Below are 18,544 nucleotides of genomic sequence, written 5' to 3' on the forward strand. Positions count from 1 at the left end.
ATTTGGCTGAAGGATTCACGCTACCACTACTAGTTACGACCAAATACTGACACATTTGATTTTTGTTTTAAACATTTGTATTTTGGGAACTCGCTGGTGGTCCAGCGGCTGAGACTGAAGAGTTTTCACTGCCAGGGCCCGATTCAATCCCTGGCTAGGGAACTAAGATCCTGCAAGCTGTGTGGCATATCTTTAAAAAAAGCAGTTAATTTTCATATTTCATTTAATGGGATGGAAAGATGTTTGTAATATATAGTATTGAGAGTACAAAAAGGCTATAATAAATGGAAACAGTATGATCCAATTTTAATAAAAATATACATCTATCTTTACCCACATAAATGTGTATATGTCTATATATGCACATGTGTATATGCATACACACAGAAAAGTCCAAATGGATATACATTTAACACGGCTTTTTCTCTGAATGTTAGGATAATAATAGTAATAATAGTAACCCTTATATAACTCTTCAGTTCAGCTCACTTCAGTTCAGTCGCTCAGTCATGTCCGACTCTTTGTGACCCCATGGACTGCAGCACGCCAGGCCTCCCTCTTTAACACCAACTCCCAGAGTCCACCCAAACTCATGTCCATCGAGTCAATGATGCCATCCAACCATCTCATCCTCTGTCGTCCCCTTCTCCTCCTGCCCTCAATCTTTCCCAGCATCAGTCTGTTCAAATGAGTCAGCTCTTCGCACCAGGTGGCCAGTGTTGGGAGTTTCAGCTTCAGCATCAGTCCTTCCAGTGAACACCCAGGACTGATCTATAGGATGGGCTCTTCCTAGGTGCCAGATGCTGTCCCCAGTACTGCACGAGCAACACTCACTACAGCCCTGTAACATAGGTACTATTACTACCCCACATTTATAAATGAGAAGGTCACACCAGGGAAGCCAGGGTTCAAACCCAGGCAGTGCAGACCCAGGGTCTGTGCACTTCCACACGATGGAACACTGCCTTATATTTCCTTATCAATGATTTTACAATCTTGTCTATATCATGTACATGTTATTATTTTTGAAAGTTTTAAACACTTTTGGGTGGAGAATGTGATGAAGAGGAGGTCACCAGAAAAGAGGGAAAGAGGTGAGTCATGAAGATTCAACTTTACCTAGAACGCAGCTTCCTGTCCTCATTCTCTAAGGGTTTTTAAATTACTAAATTTGCACAGCTAATATATGAATATATTCTCCTTGCAAAAAAGCAGAACATTCAAGATAAAGCTAAAGACTTCTTTGACCATCATTTCCCTTCCTGGTGGCTCTCACCTGCTTTCTCCACGGTTAATCAACACTATTCACTTAACTGTGTATCATTCAGACTTTGTGTGTGTGTGTGTGTGTATGTGTGTGTGTTTCATCATACACACACACACACAAAGTTAAACGGTTACTGGTGATTTGTCATAACTTTAATTTCCTGTATCTCTGATTTTTCTTTTTTTTTTTTTTTTGGCAAAGAATATGTACTACTTGGGCAATTTGGAAAATACTTGTTTTAAATTTCATTCTTTCAAGTATCCAGAAGTGGTGTCACCTGGGATAAGCTTCTATGCCCTTGTTGAGAAACCTTCTATGCCCGGTTTCTTCTCACAAACCTGAGATGAGAAGATCCTTCTTCCCTGGCTGCTGGGAGACATGACGCCCAGTCCTGCAGAGTACCAAGCACAGTACCTGAGCACAGGGGATGGGGCTTGTTATTTTTTCATTCATTTTTGGAAACTCTCTCCAAGGAACGCTTTGTAATTATGTTCAGGAATTTCCCTTCATGTTTTAAAGTGGATTGGCTGCTAAGAAATGAAAACCAGAACACCCTCAGAGCAAGAGCTGTAGATTTAGGCTCTGCTGTGTGGCTCAGTAGGTAAAGAATCCGCCTGCCAACGCAGGAGACATGGCCTTGAACCCTGGGTTCGGAAGATCCCCTGGAAGAGGAAACGGCAACCCACTCCAGTGTTCTTGCCCGGAAAATCCCATGGACAGAGGTGCCTGGCAGGCTACAGTCCGTGAGGTCACAGAGTCAGATGTGATTTAGCAGCTGAGCACACAGCACCCGCACTCCACCTTATATATTTTACCAGGAATAAAGGCAGTGATTTAAATTTTAAGACCAGTTGTGTAAGTTATTCACAGCGCCTACTCTTCCTTATTATTTACTCTTCACCTCATTTGCCCATTTTACTGTGAGAGACACAGAAAGCAAGAGTGACCTAAATTTAGTTTTTCTTCCGAAAATAACTTGAAAAATTGGGAAGGATGAATTTCAAGGAAATAGTTCGGATAAATATTTGGCTTATGAGTTCCATCGAGGAGAAGAGGGATGGGAAGTAGAAAAGCCCCCCGGACACAGCAAACATGCCACCGGTGTGCTGCGGTGCGTCACACTAACCCAGGACCACACCGCGAGCCAGGTCACAAGGGGGCCTGTTCACCACAGTCCTTTCCAGGAGGCCCGTCAAAGGCAGCTGTGTGTGTGTCAACAGGCCAGAGGGGCGCCCAGGACAGACGTGTCTCATCATCCCTGTATAGAGAGGGCCATACCACAGGCCGGTACCACTGCCCTAAGGAGCTTCAGATTTTATAAAATTCCTCGTCAATTTACACTAATTTTTCCCTCCACAATCCAAGGCACAAGAGAAGTCATTATCCTCCAATTAATGTTGGGGGGGAGGGGGGGAACGAAATAGAGGAAAGATAATTACATTGTCTAGAATCACACAGCTGGCAGTTCAAAGAAGATTCTAGAAATATCCGAGGCCTCTGGAGCGTCCGTTCTTCCCTAAAATGCCAGCCCCCTGTCTCTTCTCTCCTCTGGGGCTAAAGGTGAATGTGACCGCTTTGCTTCACAGATGCTATGACTTTCTTTCTATAGACTCAGTTCATAAGACTAACTTGTATGGTTTTCAACAAGTTCACCCTCCAAAAGAATGGCTAGTGTATATAATTAGGCTCAAAGAGGTAAGTCAAGCTTCAGTGAATACCTTTAAAATACTGTAACCACAGAAGTAATGTATCGAGGTTATGATACATTTATAGGCAATGAAAGGAGTGTGTACAAGCTGTCCACCAGAGAGGAGGCAGTCAATAAATGTCAGTGAGATGGGTTCGATCAGCCAGGATTCCATACTCTGCTTGATCTTCTGGTTAACTGGCAGACAATGATACTTCCTGCACATCAGGCTGAGGAGAAAAAAAAAAAGTTAATGTAAAGTGGAAAAAAACGTTTTGTAAATTTTCAAGTGCAATGCGTATGCTGGAGGAGCCTGTCTACAATGCTGGCTTTTCCAAAGGGAATATTTATGGGGCCTGGGAGCAATCAGTTTGGATCATCAAATTGAAAGGCCAGGTGGAAGATAAGTTTAAAGTCAAAATCCTGGCCTGTGAGAGAAAAATGACATTCCAGATGGCTAAAACCCTCTGATAAGTTGATTAAAGTAAGTATCACTTGTTTGGTTAGTATAAACATAACACCTTGAGGAAATAATATTTGGTAATGAAAACCTCCTTGTTTCTTATATGTGTCAAAGCGTGAACTGTTAGTCGATCAGTTGCATCCGACTCTTTGCAACCCCATGGACTGCAGCCTCCTCTGTCCATGGGATTATCCAAGTAAGAATACTAGAGTGGGTTGCCATTTCCTGCTCCAAGAAATCTTCCCAACCCAACGATCAAACCTGGGTCTCCTGCACTGCAGGCAGATTCTTCACCATCTGAGCCACCAGGAAAGCCCCCCTTATTATAGGAAGAAGGTCCAAAACTAGGTATCAAAAGCTTAGAAACAGGGTGGAACTTTTGGAATGACAAAACTGCATTTTAACTGGTGGACATTATTTTAAAGAACAACAACATTTAGTCTCTGGAAACTATCCTAAGAGCATAAAGCAAAAGTATTTGCTCAAGAAAATCTACGAAGTCTCAGAGCAGGCAAGGGAGGGTCTGGCCTTTGAGCTGAGGTCTGCTCCATCAGCCCTGCTCCCCCTGCTCTGTGTTGCAGACAAGAAGACAGGGGTTTCCTCTCTGTCCAGCTGCTAGTCTGGGGCTACGACACCCTGGAAGGGGCCGACTGCCCCCACGTGCAGAAGGTCTATTTCGGGCAGACAACACCAAGGACTCGTCTCCTTTCCTCTACCCAGTCCCCACTCATTTGGTGGAAGCTCCTGTCCAGACCCAACATGCTGTGAATACGGGGCCCTGACTGCTTCCACCTAGTCTGCTCCCAGGGTAAAGTTTTCATGGCAGGAGGAGTAAGTCAAGACGACCGAGGGCTGTCATCTCCCCTCTCGCCCAGTGCCCACTCAGAGAAAGGTGGCACTCTAGGAAGAATGGGCTCCCATCTCCAGCTCCAGGTGCAGTGACACTGGGGTTCTATTTACTGGAGCAAAGGTACACCCCTGCTTAGGGTGTAGAGATCCATGTATCTGCCTGAGGGGGCTGGCTTTACGTGAACAGAGAGTAGAGAACCTCATGCCTAAGAACATTATTGGAAAAAAAAAAAGCAATCTTTTCATGAAATTAAGGAGAAGCTCTGATATAAGCAGAATGGCAGACTAGTCAAAAAGTAACATAGAGAACCAGGGAAAGCCAACAAGAGCCCACATGGAATCAAGAGTGGCAGTGGGAAGGCTGTGCACAAGCTCTAGGCTGTACCAACCCAGGAGTGGTCAGAGCAGGTCCTGGGGCCTATGTGACATCTCCAAGGCTGCACACCAATCCATCAGCATGCGGGGAACCTCACTGGCACAGGGGCTTAAACATTTCTTCTAACAAAACACCAAGTGAACTGCCCTTTTCTGCCGAGTCTTTTATTAAAAAATCAGTTGTCCACGTTTGTGGGCCTACTTCTAGACCTTCTATTCTAATAAACATTTTTTCTATTTTGAATACATGGTTTTGAGTGGAGTTTCATGTCATGTTGCTTGCTCAGTCGTGTCCAACTCTCTGACCTGTAGCCCGCCAGGCTCCTTTATCCATGGAATTTTCCAGGCAAGAATACTGGAGTGGGTTGCAATTTCCTCCTCCAGGGGATCTTCCCGATCCAGGGATTGAACCCATGTCTCTGGCATCTCCTGCATTAGCAGGTGGATTCTTTACCACTAGTGCCACTTAGGAAGTCCACAGTTTCATACTGAATCTTTTAATCAGGTAGCATTCAGTTCAGTTCAGTTGCTCAGCTGTTTCCAACTCTTTGCAACCCCATGAACCACAACACACCAAGCCTCCCTGTCCATCATCAACTCCTGGAGTCCACCCAAATCCATGTCCATTGTGTCGGTTATGCCATCCAACCATCTCATCCTCTGTCATCCCCTTCTCCTCCTGCCCTCAATCTTTCCCAGCATCAGGGTCTTTTCAAATGAGTCAACTCTTTGCATGAGGTTGCCAAAGTATTGAAGTTTCAGCTTCAGCATCAGTCCTTCCAATGAACACTCAGGACTGATTTCCTTTAGGATGGACTGGTTGGATCTCCTTGCTGTCCAAGGGACTCTCAAGAGTCTTCTCCAACACTATAGTTCAAAAGCATCAATTCATCAGTGCTCAGCTTTCTTCACAGTCCAACTCTCACATCCATACATGACCACTGGAAAAACCATAGCCTTGACTAGACGGACCTTTGTTGGCAAAGTAATCTCTCTGCTTTTTAATATGCTATCTAGGTTGGTCATAACTTTCCTTCCAAGGAGTAAGTGTCTTTTAATTTCATGGCTGCAATCACCATCTGCAGTGATTTTGGAGCCCCCCCAAAAACAAGTCTGACACTGTTTCCCCATCTATTTCCCATGAAGTGATGGGACCAGATGCCATGATCTTAGTTTTCTGAATATTGAGCTTTAAGCCAACTTTTTCACTCTCCTCTTTCACTTTCATCAAGAGGCTCTTATAGTTCTTCTTCACTTTCTGCCACAAGGGTGGTGTCATCTGCATATCTGAAGTTACTGATTTCTCCCGGCAATCTTGATTCCAGCTTGTGCTTCTTCCAGCCCAGCGTTTCTCATGATGTACTCTGCATAGAAGTTAAACAAGCAGGGTGACAATATACAGCCTTGACGTACTCCTTTTCCTATTTGGAACCAGTCTGTTGTTCCACGTCCAGTTCTAATTGTTGCTTCCTGACCTGTATACAGGTTTCTCAAGAGGAGGTCAGGTGGTCTGGTTCACACTCCAAATTTGTTCTTCTTTCTCAGAACTGCTTTGGCAAGTCTAGGTCCATTCATATTTGACTGGGATTGAATAGTGAGTGAGCTACCTGGAACTGGCATCTCAACAATATTTAGTATTCCAACCCATGAATGAGGTATGTCTCTTGACTTATTTACATCTTCTTTAACTGTTTTCAATAATGTTTTATAGTTTTCAATGTACAGATCCCACACATCATTTCTGCAAGATTCATACCTAGGTATGTCATATTTTTGATACTACTGTAAATGGAACTGCATTTGAAATTTCAATTTCTGATTGAATGTTGCTAGTATGTAGATATATGTTGATTTGGGGATATGGTTTCTGTATTTGGCAACCTTAGTAAACTAACTTATTAATTCTAGAAAACTTCTGGACATTTCATCACATTTCTATATAGGCGTCATACAGACAGAAGCTTTCCTTCTTTCTTCTAGCATACAGATGTCTGTTTTTTCTTTTCTGTGCTTTTTCTTGTCTTACTGCACTGGTTATAATTTCCAGGATAAAGGTACATAAACAACAAGCATCACTTCCTCATTCCTGATCTTAGTGGGGAAGCATTCAGTCTTTGACTACTAAGTTTAATATTAGATACAGGTATTTCATAGATGTCCCATGTGTCAGGGGTCCCCAAGGTCAACCTGAGGCTCATGAGAGAAGAATTCACAGGATTGAGTTGGTCAATTCATAGCTATAGTTTATTACAGTAAAAGTACACAGAGTGAAATAAACACCACAGGGAAATTGGATGGGGTGAAGTCCAGAGGAACCATGTTCAAGCTTTCAAGTGTCCCTTCCCACTGGAGTCACACAGGACACTTAATTCTCCCAGAAACTATGTGGGCAACAGAGTGCTGCCCACCAAGGACATTCACCTGAGCCTAGGTGTCCAGGGATTCTACTGGGTATTGGTCATGCAAGCATATAGCACCTGTGTGGGTGACCTACCTCAGCTGCCAAAGTTCCAGACCTCCAGAAGGTTAGAACTCATCATGAATCACACTGCTAGTATAAACTATCTGGACACTGATAGAGCATGGCTGAAGATCACGACCATGCAACTAGACTCATTAGATAACCAATTCCAAGAGTTCAGTTCTTGGAGTTCAGCAAAGGACAGTCATGAAAACAGGTATTGGTCATTGCACATTCTTGAGAATGTGCCGAGTTTAAGCAGCCCAGGCCTGTTCAGTTAACCTTCTCTGTACACCCCTTCTCAGGCTGAGCATCTTTTCTTCTGGTCCTAGGCAGCTCAGAACTTGTATCAGGAATAGATACTGGATTTTGTCAAATGCAATTTCTGCATGCATTGAAATAATCATATGGTTTTTCATTTTAGTGTATTTGCAGATGAGTTATACTGATTGCTGGGCTTCCCTAATGGCTCAGATGGTAAAGAATCTGCCTGCAATGCAGGAGACCTGGGTCTGATCCCAGGTCAGGAAGATCCCCTGAAGAGAATGGCTACCCACTCCAATATTCTGCCTGAAGAATCCCAGGCACAGAAGGGCATGGTGGGCCACAGTCCATTGGGTCACAAAGAGTCAGACATGACTGAGTGATTAACACATAGTGATTGCTATTCAAATATTAAACAAACCTTGAATTTGGGGGATAAACACCGTTTGGTAATGATGCATTGACCTTAGGTATTATTAGGTCTGATTTGTTAAAATTTTCTTTAGAATGTTCGTGTCTACATTCATTAGGGATGTTGATCTGTAGTTGTCTTATAGCATCTTTGGTTTTGGTATTGGCATGGTGACAGTTTCATAGAATGAGTGGTGAAGTATTACCTTAACTTCAATTTTCTGAAAGTCTGCAAAATTGGTATTATTTCTTCCTTAAATGTTTATAAAAATCACTGGCAAGCAACTGTGCTTGCAGTTTTCTTTGTGGGTAAGTTTTTTCTACAAATTTAAATTCTTTAGTAAATACTGGGCTATTTGTGTGATTTATTTCTTGAGGGTGCTTTGGTAATTTGTGTCTTAGAGAGAACATGTCAATTTTATCTCAGTCATCACACTAATTGACATTCAGTTGTTCATAACAATCCCCTTACTATCCTTTCACATTTGTAGAATATGTAGTGATACTATCTCTCTCATTCTCAATATTGGTAATTTGTGTTCCCTTTTTCTATTTTTTCTTCTGGTTTCATTTTCTCTGTTGTTTCATTTTTGTGATTTTCACTCTAAACTTTATCTTTGTTCCTGCTTTAGTTTAATTTGCTCTTTTTTTTCTCATTTCTTAAGGAGGAAGCTGTGGTCACTGATTTGTGACTTTTTTTTTTAATATATATAAGCATCTATAACTATAAATTTCCCTCTGAGTACTGCTTAGCAGCATACCACAAATTTGATAGGTTTTCATGTTCTATTTTCCCTTATTTCTTTAATTAATGAGTTTTGTAAGGTTACTATTTACTTACCAATACTTGAGGATTTTTACAGATCTTTTGTTTACTGAATTCTAATTTAATTCCATTTCACTCAGACAGCATACCTATGACCCCAATTCTTTTAAATGTATTTAGACTCCTTTCATGGCCCAGATATATGATCTATATTGCTAAATATTCTCTGTGTAGTTAAAAAAGAAACGTGTATTCAGCAGTTGTTGGATGTAATTAATGGTCTATAAATATTGATCAGCTGAAGCTGATGTTGATAATGTTGTTCAAGTCTTCTATACCCTTGCTCATTCCTAACTACTTAGCCCATCAATTATTGAGACAGGAGTATTAAAATCTCCAACTAAAATGGGATTTGTCTATTTCTCCTTAACAGTTTTATTAGTTTTGTTTCATGTATCTTGATACTCTGTTATTGGGTGTATAAATGTTTAAAGTTGTTTCTGATGAACTGACTTCTTTATCATTAGGATATGGCATTCTTTATAACTAATAATACCATTATCACTGAAACCTACTATAATATTAATACCACTCTTTCTCTCAACTAGAGTTAGCACTGTGTATCTCTTTCCATTTAGTTTTATCCTACTTGTGTCTTCATTTTCCATGTGTGTTTCCTGTAGACAATTTACAGCTGGCTTTTGCTTTTTAATCCAATCTGACAATCTGCCTTCTAACTGGGATGTTTGGAGTATTACTTATTATTATTGATTGGTTAGGTTTATCATCTTGCTATTTGCTTTTTACTTGTCCCCTGTTCTTTGTTCCCTTTTCATCTTTTTTTTTTCAATCTTCTTTTCGGTTGAGTGCTCTGGGGATTCCGCCTCATCTCCTGTGGAGGCTTACTAATTGTAACTGTGTGTCTACACACTGTGCTTATTGGTTCCCTTTCCAGGCACGCTAACACCTACTCTAACTCGGGTTTTCCAGCTTCTGGCCCAGTATCTCCTACCACTGTCACAGACGGACACACGCACGCACACAGGCACTTGCCAGGACCTCCAATGAGCTGTCCTCAGTCCTGTGCACTTCTATCAGACCTTATCTTATTTAACCTCTCAGTAACATTTTACCCATTAATCTAAATTACTTTTTTCTCAGTTTTCATTAAATCACACTCTCCAAATCATCTCAGATTTCTGGCCATGATCCTCAACCGTTTGCATCTTTACATCTATTCATGCTATCACTTCACAGGTTCCTGGTGCTCGGTCCTAGTCCCTTTTTGTCTTCCTTAGCATCTTTAAAACATGGTCCTTAAGAATTAGGAAGTAGTTCAAAGGCATTTTCAGAAAAACAAGTAAAGGAAGACATTTGTTCATATGCAGTTTGCAAAGTTGAAATATAAGCTTAATAATGATTTTCACAAAAAATCTTTATTTTCTTACCATAACGCCTATGTTCGGTCTGTGTTAATCAGTTCATATAAGCTGGTGTTCAGCAAATATAATGGTGTAAAAACAAATAAACTTCCACACAATTTTCAAACAGAGCCTAAATCAATCTCCTTTGTTGATAAGGATACAGAGGAACCCACGCTAAACAGGCATTACCCAGCTAAAATGGGCAAAAGTCTTGCTATTGCTGAGAACCTGTCAATCCAAATTTAATGCCCAATTTAACTGCTGTAACCAAAAAAAAACAAGCTCCTGACAAAATTTCTTTATTAAATTACTCTGTTGGAAGTCACATCTTATCAATGGCACATGATACAGCAGAGCGATTGTTATCACTTGAGTGTTTCAACATGTATTTAGTTTTAAAATTGAACAGACTACTAGAGAGAAAATACAAATCCATTCTTGTAGCATATGTAGTATGTAACAGGGTAGGAGAACTCAACAGCCTTCTGTTCTGTTTACTGATGGGAACTCATGGTACAAGGGAAGTTGGCTTTCATTCAGGCAATGATACTTTTGTGGGCTGTGACGTGGGCTGGAAAAGGTGCGATCCATTCACAACTAAAAGAGCTCAAGCTATACAAACAGCAAGGAAATGTGCTGCTGGGTTCCTAAATGATGCTTAAACATCTGGGACACTCAGAAGGCAGCGATGTGCCTCCCGATTGTAACTGGGCGTGGAAGGAAACAGTGAAAACCAAGTACCAGCAAATCCTGCCACCTCAGAGCACGTGCTTTCAGATGCTGAAGGAAGAAATGGCAGTGTCTGTAAGATTCCTCTTCCCACCTGATTTACCGGCTGCCAAGGACAAAAGTGCTGACAAGAGTTGCTGAAGGGAGGGATGAGATTAAAAACATTTCTTCATGATACGGATTAAGCCTATGGTCATGCTTGATTTCCAGAGGCCTACGGAAGTGATGCTCAAACACAGTCAGCATCGTGAATAACGGCAACCTACTAGTACAAGGCCAAAACATTCCTAAACCTTTTTTACCCCAAATTTTAATGCTGAGAATACAATACCAGATTTCACAAAGTCACCAAACTATGCTGGAAATGGCTCAATTGCTAGGCTCTGATTTCTTCCAAGAATCTGATGGTTTTCCTGACTCATTGGAGAGGAAGACTGACCTTAGTATCGTGATTATATAAAGAACACAACCAGTGTTACAAGAGAACAGGAACAGATACTTTCCAGAAACTGAAGCAGTCCAAGAATCCACTTGCTCCCATCTTCCAAACATCCTGGCTGGTTGAATCCTACAGTTATCTGATATTATAAGTGTATCAATTTGGTGACTGGGTTGACCTGGGTTGTCCCACCCTGCTCTCCTCAACCCTGGACCACACACTACAGCTCCCTAAGTGCCTCCCCACGGTCCTTCAGATGTCCATCTGTGCAAGTTCTAGTCGCTGCCAGAACAAACCACCACCAACTCAGTGGCTTAAAAGAACACACTTTCTCATCTCACAGGTCTGTTGCGGTCTGATGGGGGACTCACAAGCTAAAATTAAGGTGGGCTTGGTTCCCACCTGGAGGCTGCTGGGGGGCTCAATTTCCTCGGCTTTTCCAGCTTCTAAAAGCCGATCGCACTGCTTGCTTTACAGCTCCCTTAAGTCCATCTCCAGTCAGCAATGATGCACATCTGTGATTCTTCCTCCAGCCTCACGCTCCCTCTGACTCACTCTTATCTCCATCTTCTGCTCTTAAGGACCCCAGTGATGATGACACTGGGTACACCTGAACAATTCAAGATACACTCCCCATTATTAGTCAGCTGACCGGCAACCTTAACTCCCTTTTCTCTGTGACCTGACAAGAGTCACACTTTCTGGTGACCAGGATGTGGAGACCTTTGGCAGCCCATCACTCTGCCTCGCATACTCTCTAACACAGAACTCATTTTCCCCACAGCAGCCAGAATGATCTTTGTAAAACCCCTCCTCCGAGGGTAAAGATCAAATCCTAAACAGGTGCCACAAATCCACACGTAGCCTGTTCCTAACTACCTACCCGCCCGACTCCTGGTTCCTGGCGTTCCAGCCACAGATGGCTTCTCTCTCAAGCTCCTTCCTGCCTCGGGGCCTTTGCTCGGGGCATTTCTGCTGTCTGAACAGCCCTCCTCCCCTTCCATGATGACTGTACCTGGCTAACCCTTGCTCAGTCCCTCAAATCTCTGCAGAAGGAGCTCTCACTGGGTGGCCTGACCAGATGGATCTCCGAGTCCAGCACTAGCTCCGCCTGCTACACATTCCACTGTGCTTTTTCTTTCAGAGCTCCTACTATGGTTGGAGTTGAACGCTACGGTGCAGTTATCGGTGTACTGTCTGCCTCACTGCACAGACCGCAAACCCACAAGGGCCAGGCCTGCTGGGTTGCTCACCACCGTGAACTCTGGGCCTGAGAACTCACTGGCTTATAGTAAGTGCTAAATAAATGAGTGAGCGACCTCAGACCTTATTTCCAAAGCAAGTCTCCTCTGGGAGGGGAAGCTGCACGTGCCAAAGGCCTCAACACCCTGCATGAGCACCAGGCCAGGGGGGGCTCCCTCGGTGAACCACCCCACGCCATCCCTTCAGGCCTCAACCATGAACATGAACCCCCAGCTTTGTCCCCGACTGTTCTGCCCTGACACCAGACTCACCCCTAAGCCCTGTGCAGTGCCCACCATGCCAATTCCAGGAGGGCTGCACTGTCTTTCCTGCTAGTGGGCGGCATCACTAGAAAAGTCCTGAATCCCCAGAGATGTCATCACAAAGATTTTCTGCAGTTCAGGAGCCCTTCCTTTACCTCTGGTTCCCTGCAGCCCTACCCACAGGGTCTTTTCTACTCACTCTGAATCCTATATTCCAAATTGGAATGGAAAAAGCACTTGTTCTGGGGCCAGAAAGCTCTGTGTTGAAAACTGGGCTGTCCTTATTCAGAAAATGCACCCAAGGTTGAGCCTTTGTCTCATCATTAAGCAAAAGGACAGTAATTTACACCCCCCGCCCCACCTCACAGAAGTACTGGAGGACCCCGTAAACTAGTCAGTGTTGCCCCCAGCCACCAAACACCGCACACATCACACGCCTCTCTAAGCTCAGCTAAACCCATTGCCAGAACAATTATAGAGAATGCCAAGACAATGCCAAAGTTCTCAGTGACCTCCCAGCAAGTCAGGTGCTGGGGCAGAGGAGGGGCTGGGGGAGCTGAAGTTTGAGTAAGAAAGACAAAAAGATTAAGACTATTCTCTCAAGACGCTGGACAGAGAAAGGAGAGAAGTCTGGAAGCACCTGTCAGTTACCAAACCCCGAGTGGATGCTATCTTGAGAACATGTCTGCATAGACATTACACTGTTTAAACTTTCCCTGCGAGGAACCCACCCTACCTCCATCCCCTCTCCAGCCCAAGGGTACTATGCAAAGTACCCTCTATGAAAGACACCGCCTACTCCACACACACACAGCCACAGATGTCAGCTGCCGCCCCCTACAGCCCTCCACACTCATTCTCTCGCGATGTCCTCACCTAGACTTGACCCACCAGCCATGCTCTTCTTCCATGTCACTCCTCCATTGAAGCTGTACGGGTCATTCTCTCTCGCTTTCGAGGGCTTCAGCTATTTTGCTTCCTCTGTCCTTTCCACGACACCACATCTTGTGACTCGGACACATAGCTCAAGCTGTAAGTTACTTCACTAAACCTACCCAGTCCCCCAAACACCCTCTGGCAACACTGGCCCCATTCCAACTATACCTCCAGCCCTTGAGGACAGGCTCTGACCCAGTCTAGGTTTGCCACTGGTCCCTTCCTAGTGTCTGGAGTAGGCAGGTGTTTATCTTGTGTTTGTTGATGGGGTGAAATCATGACTTGACGGCTCAGGGAGCTGGGTTTAGACATACTACCTGTGAACTCTTGGACAGACAACTGGTAGCTCTGTCCATCGCCCAGTTCAGAGAGGGGGTCAGGACTAATGGCATACATTGGGCAGGCATGGCCATCAGAGTGATACCTGAAGCCTGGGAGTTCAGAAAGATGCACCGAGACAAGAACAAGGGGAAGGTGGAACGTTTCAGGACAGAAGAAGGCCGTGCAGCTAAGCCAAGATCAGGATTCAAAGACAAATCACAGGAAGGAAAAGAATTCCAAAGAAGTACAGTCCCAGAAAATTCCAAAAAAAGAGAGAGGAGGTTGTGAGAAATACTTCCAGTGGCATTAATGCTGCAGAAAGACAGAAGAGGGCCAGGTGTGCAGGTGGCCGTTGTACATGGTGATTCGTAAGTTCTTGGTGACCTCCCAGCAAGCCAGGTGCTGGGGCAGAGGCAGGGCTGGCGGAGCTGAGGTTTGAGTAAGAATGACAAAAAGTGTAAGACTATTCTCTCAAGATGCTGGACAGAGAAAGGAGAGAAGTCTGGAAGCAGCTGTGATGATAAAACAACAGAGGAAAAGGAGGCTTGGCAGGTGGAGCGCTGCACTGACTTACAAACATCATCACGGCTCCCGCCAAGCGGCAGGATGGAGGCAGCGAGGACATGGGTGCTAAGAGTTCCGTGGCTTCCCCACCTGCTTGATCTTGGCAAAGTCATTTCCTCCCCCCTCCGCTATGTCACTAGACTGTTCTCACCGTCTGAGCTAACAAGGGAAAAGGAATTTCACAAGAGTTTATCACTCTTTATGAACTAAGACCCTGTTACTGCAAGAGATGACTTGTTATCTTAAGAGACGTTTGTCACGTTTCACTTTCTGTCATTAGAGAGAAGCTGGAACTCCCTCCCATGTCATGTTGACACTTAATCTATTTTCAGCAAAGAGGGGTAAGACAATGGCAGAGAGAGCAAAAGGCAGGGCAAGGTCAGGGTATGCAGAATCAGGCAGTGATGGCACTCCTTCCAAGTCCTTTCTGCAGATCTTGCCATTTTCCTAAACTGGGGGACACTGGCCAAGGGCTGCCTCCCCCAGTGGGTGGAGAACTGCCAGGAACCCCCACTGGAACCGAGAGCCTGCCGCCTGTCAACCGGGTCTGCCTCGGTTGGTGCCTGGCTGGTAAAAGACTTGAACGGAATCACCACCAACCTCATGACTGTCTTGAAAAAGGAAAATAAAACTCTGTGCTGAGATAAAGTTTATTTATAGCTCCTTGGTTTTCTTGTGTGGAGTTTCCCCCCACCCAAGGAAATGCTGCAAGTTCATGGTGATTTTCCACACTCCAAACATGTCTGGGGGACTTTCCAGGTGGAAGGGGGTGGCTGCTTCTAGTATCACCACAGCCAGGGTCAGTGCAGTTCTCTCCCCAAAACTTGCAAGTAGAATACAGTATCACACAGGAGGTGTATTTGCCCGAGGAGATATATTTGCAGATTACAGGTGGCATATCCGAGTCATGGATACTACCAAAACAATACAGGGAGAAATTAGCAGACATCTTCAATTAAAGCAGTTCACTATGCCTTCCTCCACAAAGCAGAATTTATTATACCGTTCAATGGAAAGAAATGGTAAACAGTAATTTACACTGGTGGGTAACACAGAGTCATCTGTATTTATCTTTAGGATGCTTTTTTTTTATTTCATCTTCCCAATTGTGTTTGGTTTAGAGAAACATTAAAATTAATTTTTACTCCAGGAGCACAGCTGGACAGACAATCCAGATGCTTCTTCTAGTAAAAGAAACTAACAAATTGCCAGAGGAAACCCAAATGCAGGATGCTGACTGTATTTATACAGAATAGACCTGGGTTCAATCCCTGGGTTGGGCAGATCTCCTGGAGAAGGGAAAAGCTACCCAACTCCAGTATTCTGGCCTGGAGAATTCCATGGACTATGTAGTCCATGGGGTCGCAAAGAGTTGGACATGACTGAGCAACTTTCACTTCACAAACTGTCCTTCTTGATAGTATTCATATGCTCAGAGGAAGAAAAAACAGTAGCAGTAAGAAAACACAGGACCATTAAGACATATTAGAGTGGCAAGACAAGGGTCAGAGAAGAATGTGGGTTTGTAGGTGCAAAGTTCATCACAATTAACAAAAGTCAGTCTGCTCTACTGAAATCAAGCAAAATCGCTATGGTGATTTCAGAGAAAACCAAGCATTCCTTCCAAAGAAGTAAGATAATGCCATAACAAACTAAATACAGGAGATATTCACTAGCGCCTCTATAACCCTCACAAACATACCAGTGACCCAATAGTAAATTCTGATATGTACGTGATGGAGAAGGAGAAAAAAAAAATGGAGCAAAGGAGTCTTCCCAGTGTTGATACAATGGCCTTTGTGAATTCAACGGGCATATATGCCAGGCTCTCTTTCCCTAGTCTTTGGATGCCACAGGAAACAAAACAGACAAAAATCTCTGCCCCTGTGGAGCTTACAACATAATGAAGGATTTAAGACATGTGACTTTGAGCAAGACATGTACTTAGATGAGTCAAGATGTGTTATGGAGAAACCAGGAAGAGAACAGCCAATAAAAACTGAATATACACACACACGTAATAATAATATATGAAACTGACTGATGACAGCGAAAGTGAATATATAAGCAGAATACATTCTCACAATCTGCAATTATTTTTGCTAAAATCAAAACCCGGCAACTACTTTCCTCTGACGTGGCCTTACATTAGAGGATTCTATGTCTGAGCCAAAAAAAAAAAAAAAAAAAGGTCTTAAATGATGACCATCATTACATGAAGGTCTGGGATGGAACCACAACATGCAGCGAAAAAATCCAGACCAACAGACTAGTCTCTACTGGGGAAAAACAGATGGGAATTTACTGGTAACTCTCTTATTTACCTGGAAATATATTCCAGGGACGGGGAAGATGTAGAACTGATGACAGAAAAGGAGTTACTGCAAATATGTAAATGGGGTTATTAAAGTAGATTTCAGGAATTTCTCTCAGTAGACGGGGCAGCTGCACATACTTTGGCCAACAATTCGCTGATACATGATTCTGCCATTTTCCAGTTAACTCAAAGGTGTAAACAGCGTCTAATTGTGTTACCAGGCGACTTCGCCTCTTAACAGGAGACTATAGAAATACTCCTGGCAAACGGACTCCTCTCTTTTAAAGCTGCATATTAAATGAAGGTACAAAAACAAAATAAAAATATATGTAGACACAATGCGAATACCGGAGGGAGAAAGACTTGCAGCGGAAACGCTCCAGGTCACCACTTCTGTCCACCCGGGGGAGATAAAAAAAAAAATCTAAGAACACACGTTCGCCCCTCCACCCCGCCCACCCCAGTTTTCGCAGGCTGTCCATCAAAAAGGGGAAAGGCGCCCCGGCGGTTCCCCTTAGGCCCATTCATGGGAGAGTCCGGGGGGAAAGCCCCTTCGCTTTGGATAGGGGTGAGGTGGAGGGCTGGCAAGTACATCTGAGCCTAATGAAGACTCACAAGTTCGAGGCCCAGGAAACGCCAGCCAGACAGCAAAACGCAGTCTAAAACGACAGTGTGGAGGGATGTGGGGCAGAGAAACCACAGCGAGTCCAAATCAATCACTGGGACGGGACAGACAGCCTGCCCGGCGCTGGAGACCCACCAAGCCTTCTCCACTGTTCGCAAGGCGCTGCCGCAGCCGCCGAACCCGGGGCCTCAGCGTTCTCGTGACTCAACAGCCGGCCGGAGGGGCCCGGAGGGGCCCGGAGGGGTGCGGGGTGTGGGGGGCGCAGTTCCCGGGAACTCCGCCCGCCCTCTCCCGTCAACCCCGCCCATCGGTCCGCCCCATCCCACCCGGCTACTCACCGGATTCGCTTCCCACATAGCGGTGGCGAAATCGAACGGAGAGAGCCTAGGGGAAGGGGCCGGCCGCAGGGTCGGGGCACTGGATTTTTCCGAGGGTCCCCGGGAGCCAAGGGACGGAGAGGCAAGCTTCTCGCAGGCCTCCTTCTCCCCTGTCACAGGCCGGCGTCTTAGGACCCCAAACCTCCCGACTTCCGGCTGCAGCCGGCCAACCAACGCCGGCTCCGCCCCGTCCCCGGAAGCCCGCCCCGCCCCTGACGCTCCCTTCCGGTCTCGGCGCGGGGTGGGCGGAGCCTGCCAGGGTCTGAGTGGTCCTGGGCTTTTTAAAGGGTTTTCAGTCCAAGCACAGCTCCAGGCCTGCAGTTGCAGTGTAACGTCCACTCTGAAAGAACTTCGCTGGCTATTCTTCCTCTTATATTTATTGATCACCGCGTAGTGACCAAGAGGTAGACAGGCCTGAGAATTAATAGCCCGCAGGACAAGCTTTCCGGAGAAGGCACTGGCACCCCACTCCAGTACTCTTGCCTGGAAAATCCCATGGGTGGAGGAGCCTGGAAGGCTGCAGTCCATGGGGTCGCTGAGCGTCGGACATGACTGAGCGACTTCACTTTCACTTTTCACTTTCCTGCATTGGAGAAGGAAATGGCAACCCACTCCAGTGTTCTTGCCTGGAGAATCCCAGGGACGGGGGAGTCTGGTGGGCTGCCGTCTATGGAGTCGCACAGAGTCGGACACGACTGAAGCGACTCATGGGAAATAGATGGGGAAACAGTGGAAACAGTGTCAGACTTTATTTTCCTGGGCTC

The 18,544-nt window shown here is 44.8% G+C and overlaps 1 protein-coding gene and 1 long non-coding RNA gene across 4 annotated transcripts in view; both read right to left on the minus strand.

The window, feature by feature from the left end:
- Positions 1-18,331, minus strand: part of PARP11 (poly(ADP-ribose) polymerase family member 11) — a 30,831-nt gene extending 12,500 nt beyond the window's left edge. The window contains exons 1-2 of one of the 3 annotated variants that reach the window (XM_025283047.2): positions 2,986-3,119; positions 1,606-1,681 (exon numbers count right to left, since the gene is read on the minus strand). In XM_025283047.2, coding sequence (XP_025138832.1) covers positions 1,606-1,647 — 42 coding nt within the window. In that variant the 5' untranslated portion in view covers positions 1,648-1,681; positions 2,986-3,119. The other 2 variants (XM_025283046.2, XM_025283048.2) reach the window with 2 other exon arrangements.
- On the minus strand, positions 6,868-17,735 carry LOC123333185. The gene is made up of 2 exons (XR_006550361.1): positions 17,539-17,735; positions 6,868-15,375 (listed from the first exon to the last, which is right to left on the minus strand). It is a non-coding gene; the product is annotated as an uncharacterized LOC123333185 (long non-coding RNA).
- Positions 18,332-18,544: the final 213 nt, after the last annotated feature.

Source organism: Bubalus bubalis, chromosome 4 (assembly GCF_019923935.1).
Source record: "Bubalus bubalis isolate 160015118507 breed Murrah chromosome 4, NDDB_SH_1, whole genome shotgun sequence".
NCBI lineage: Eukaryota > Metazoa > Chordata > Mammalia > Artiodactyla > Bovidae > Bubalus > Bubalus bubalis.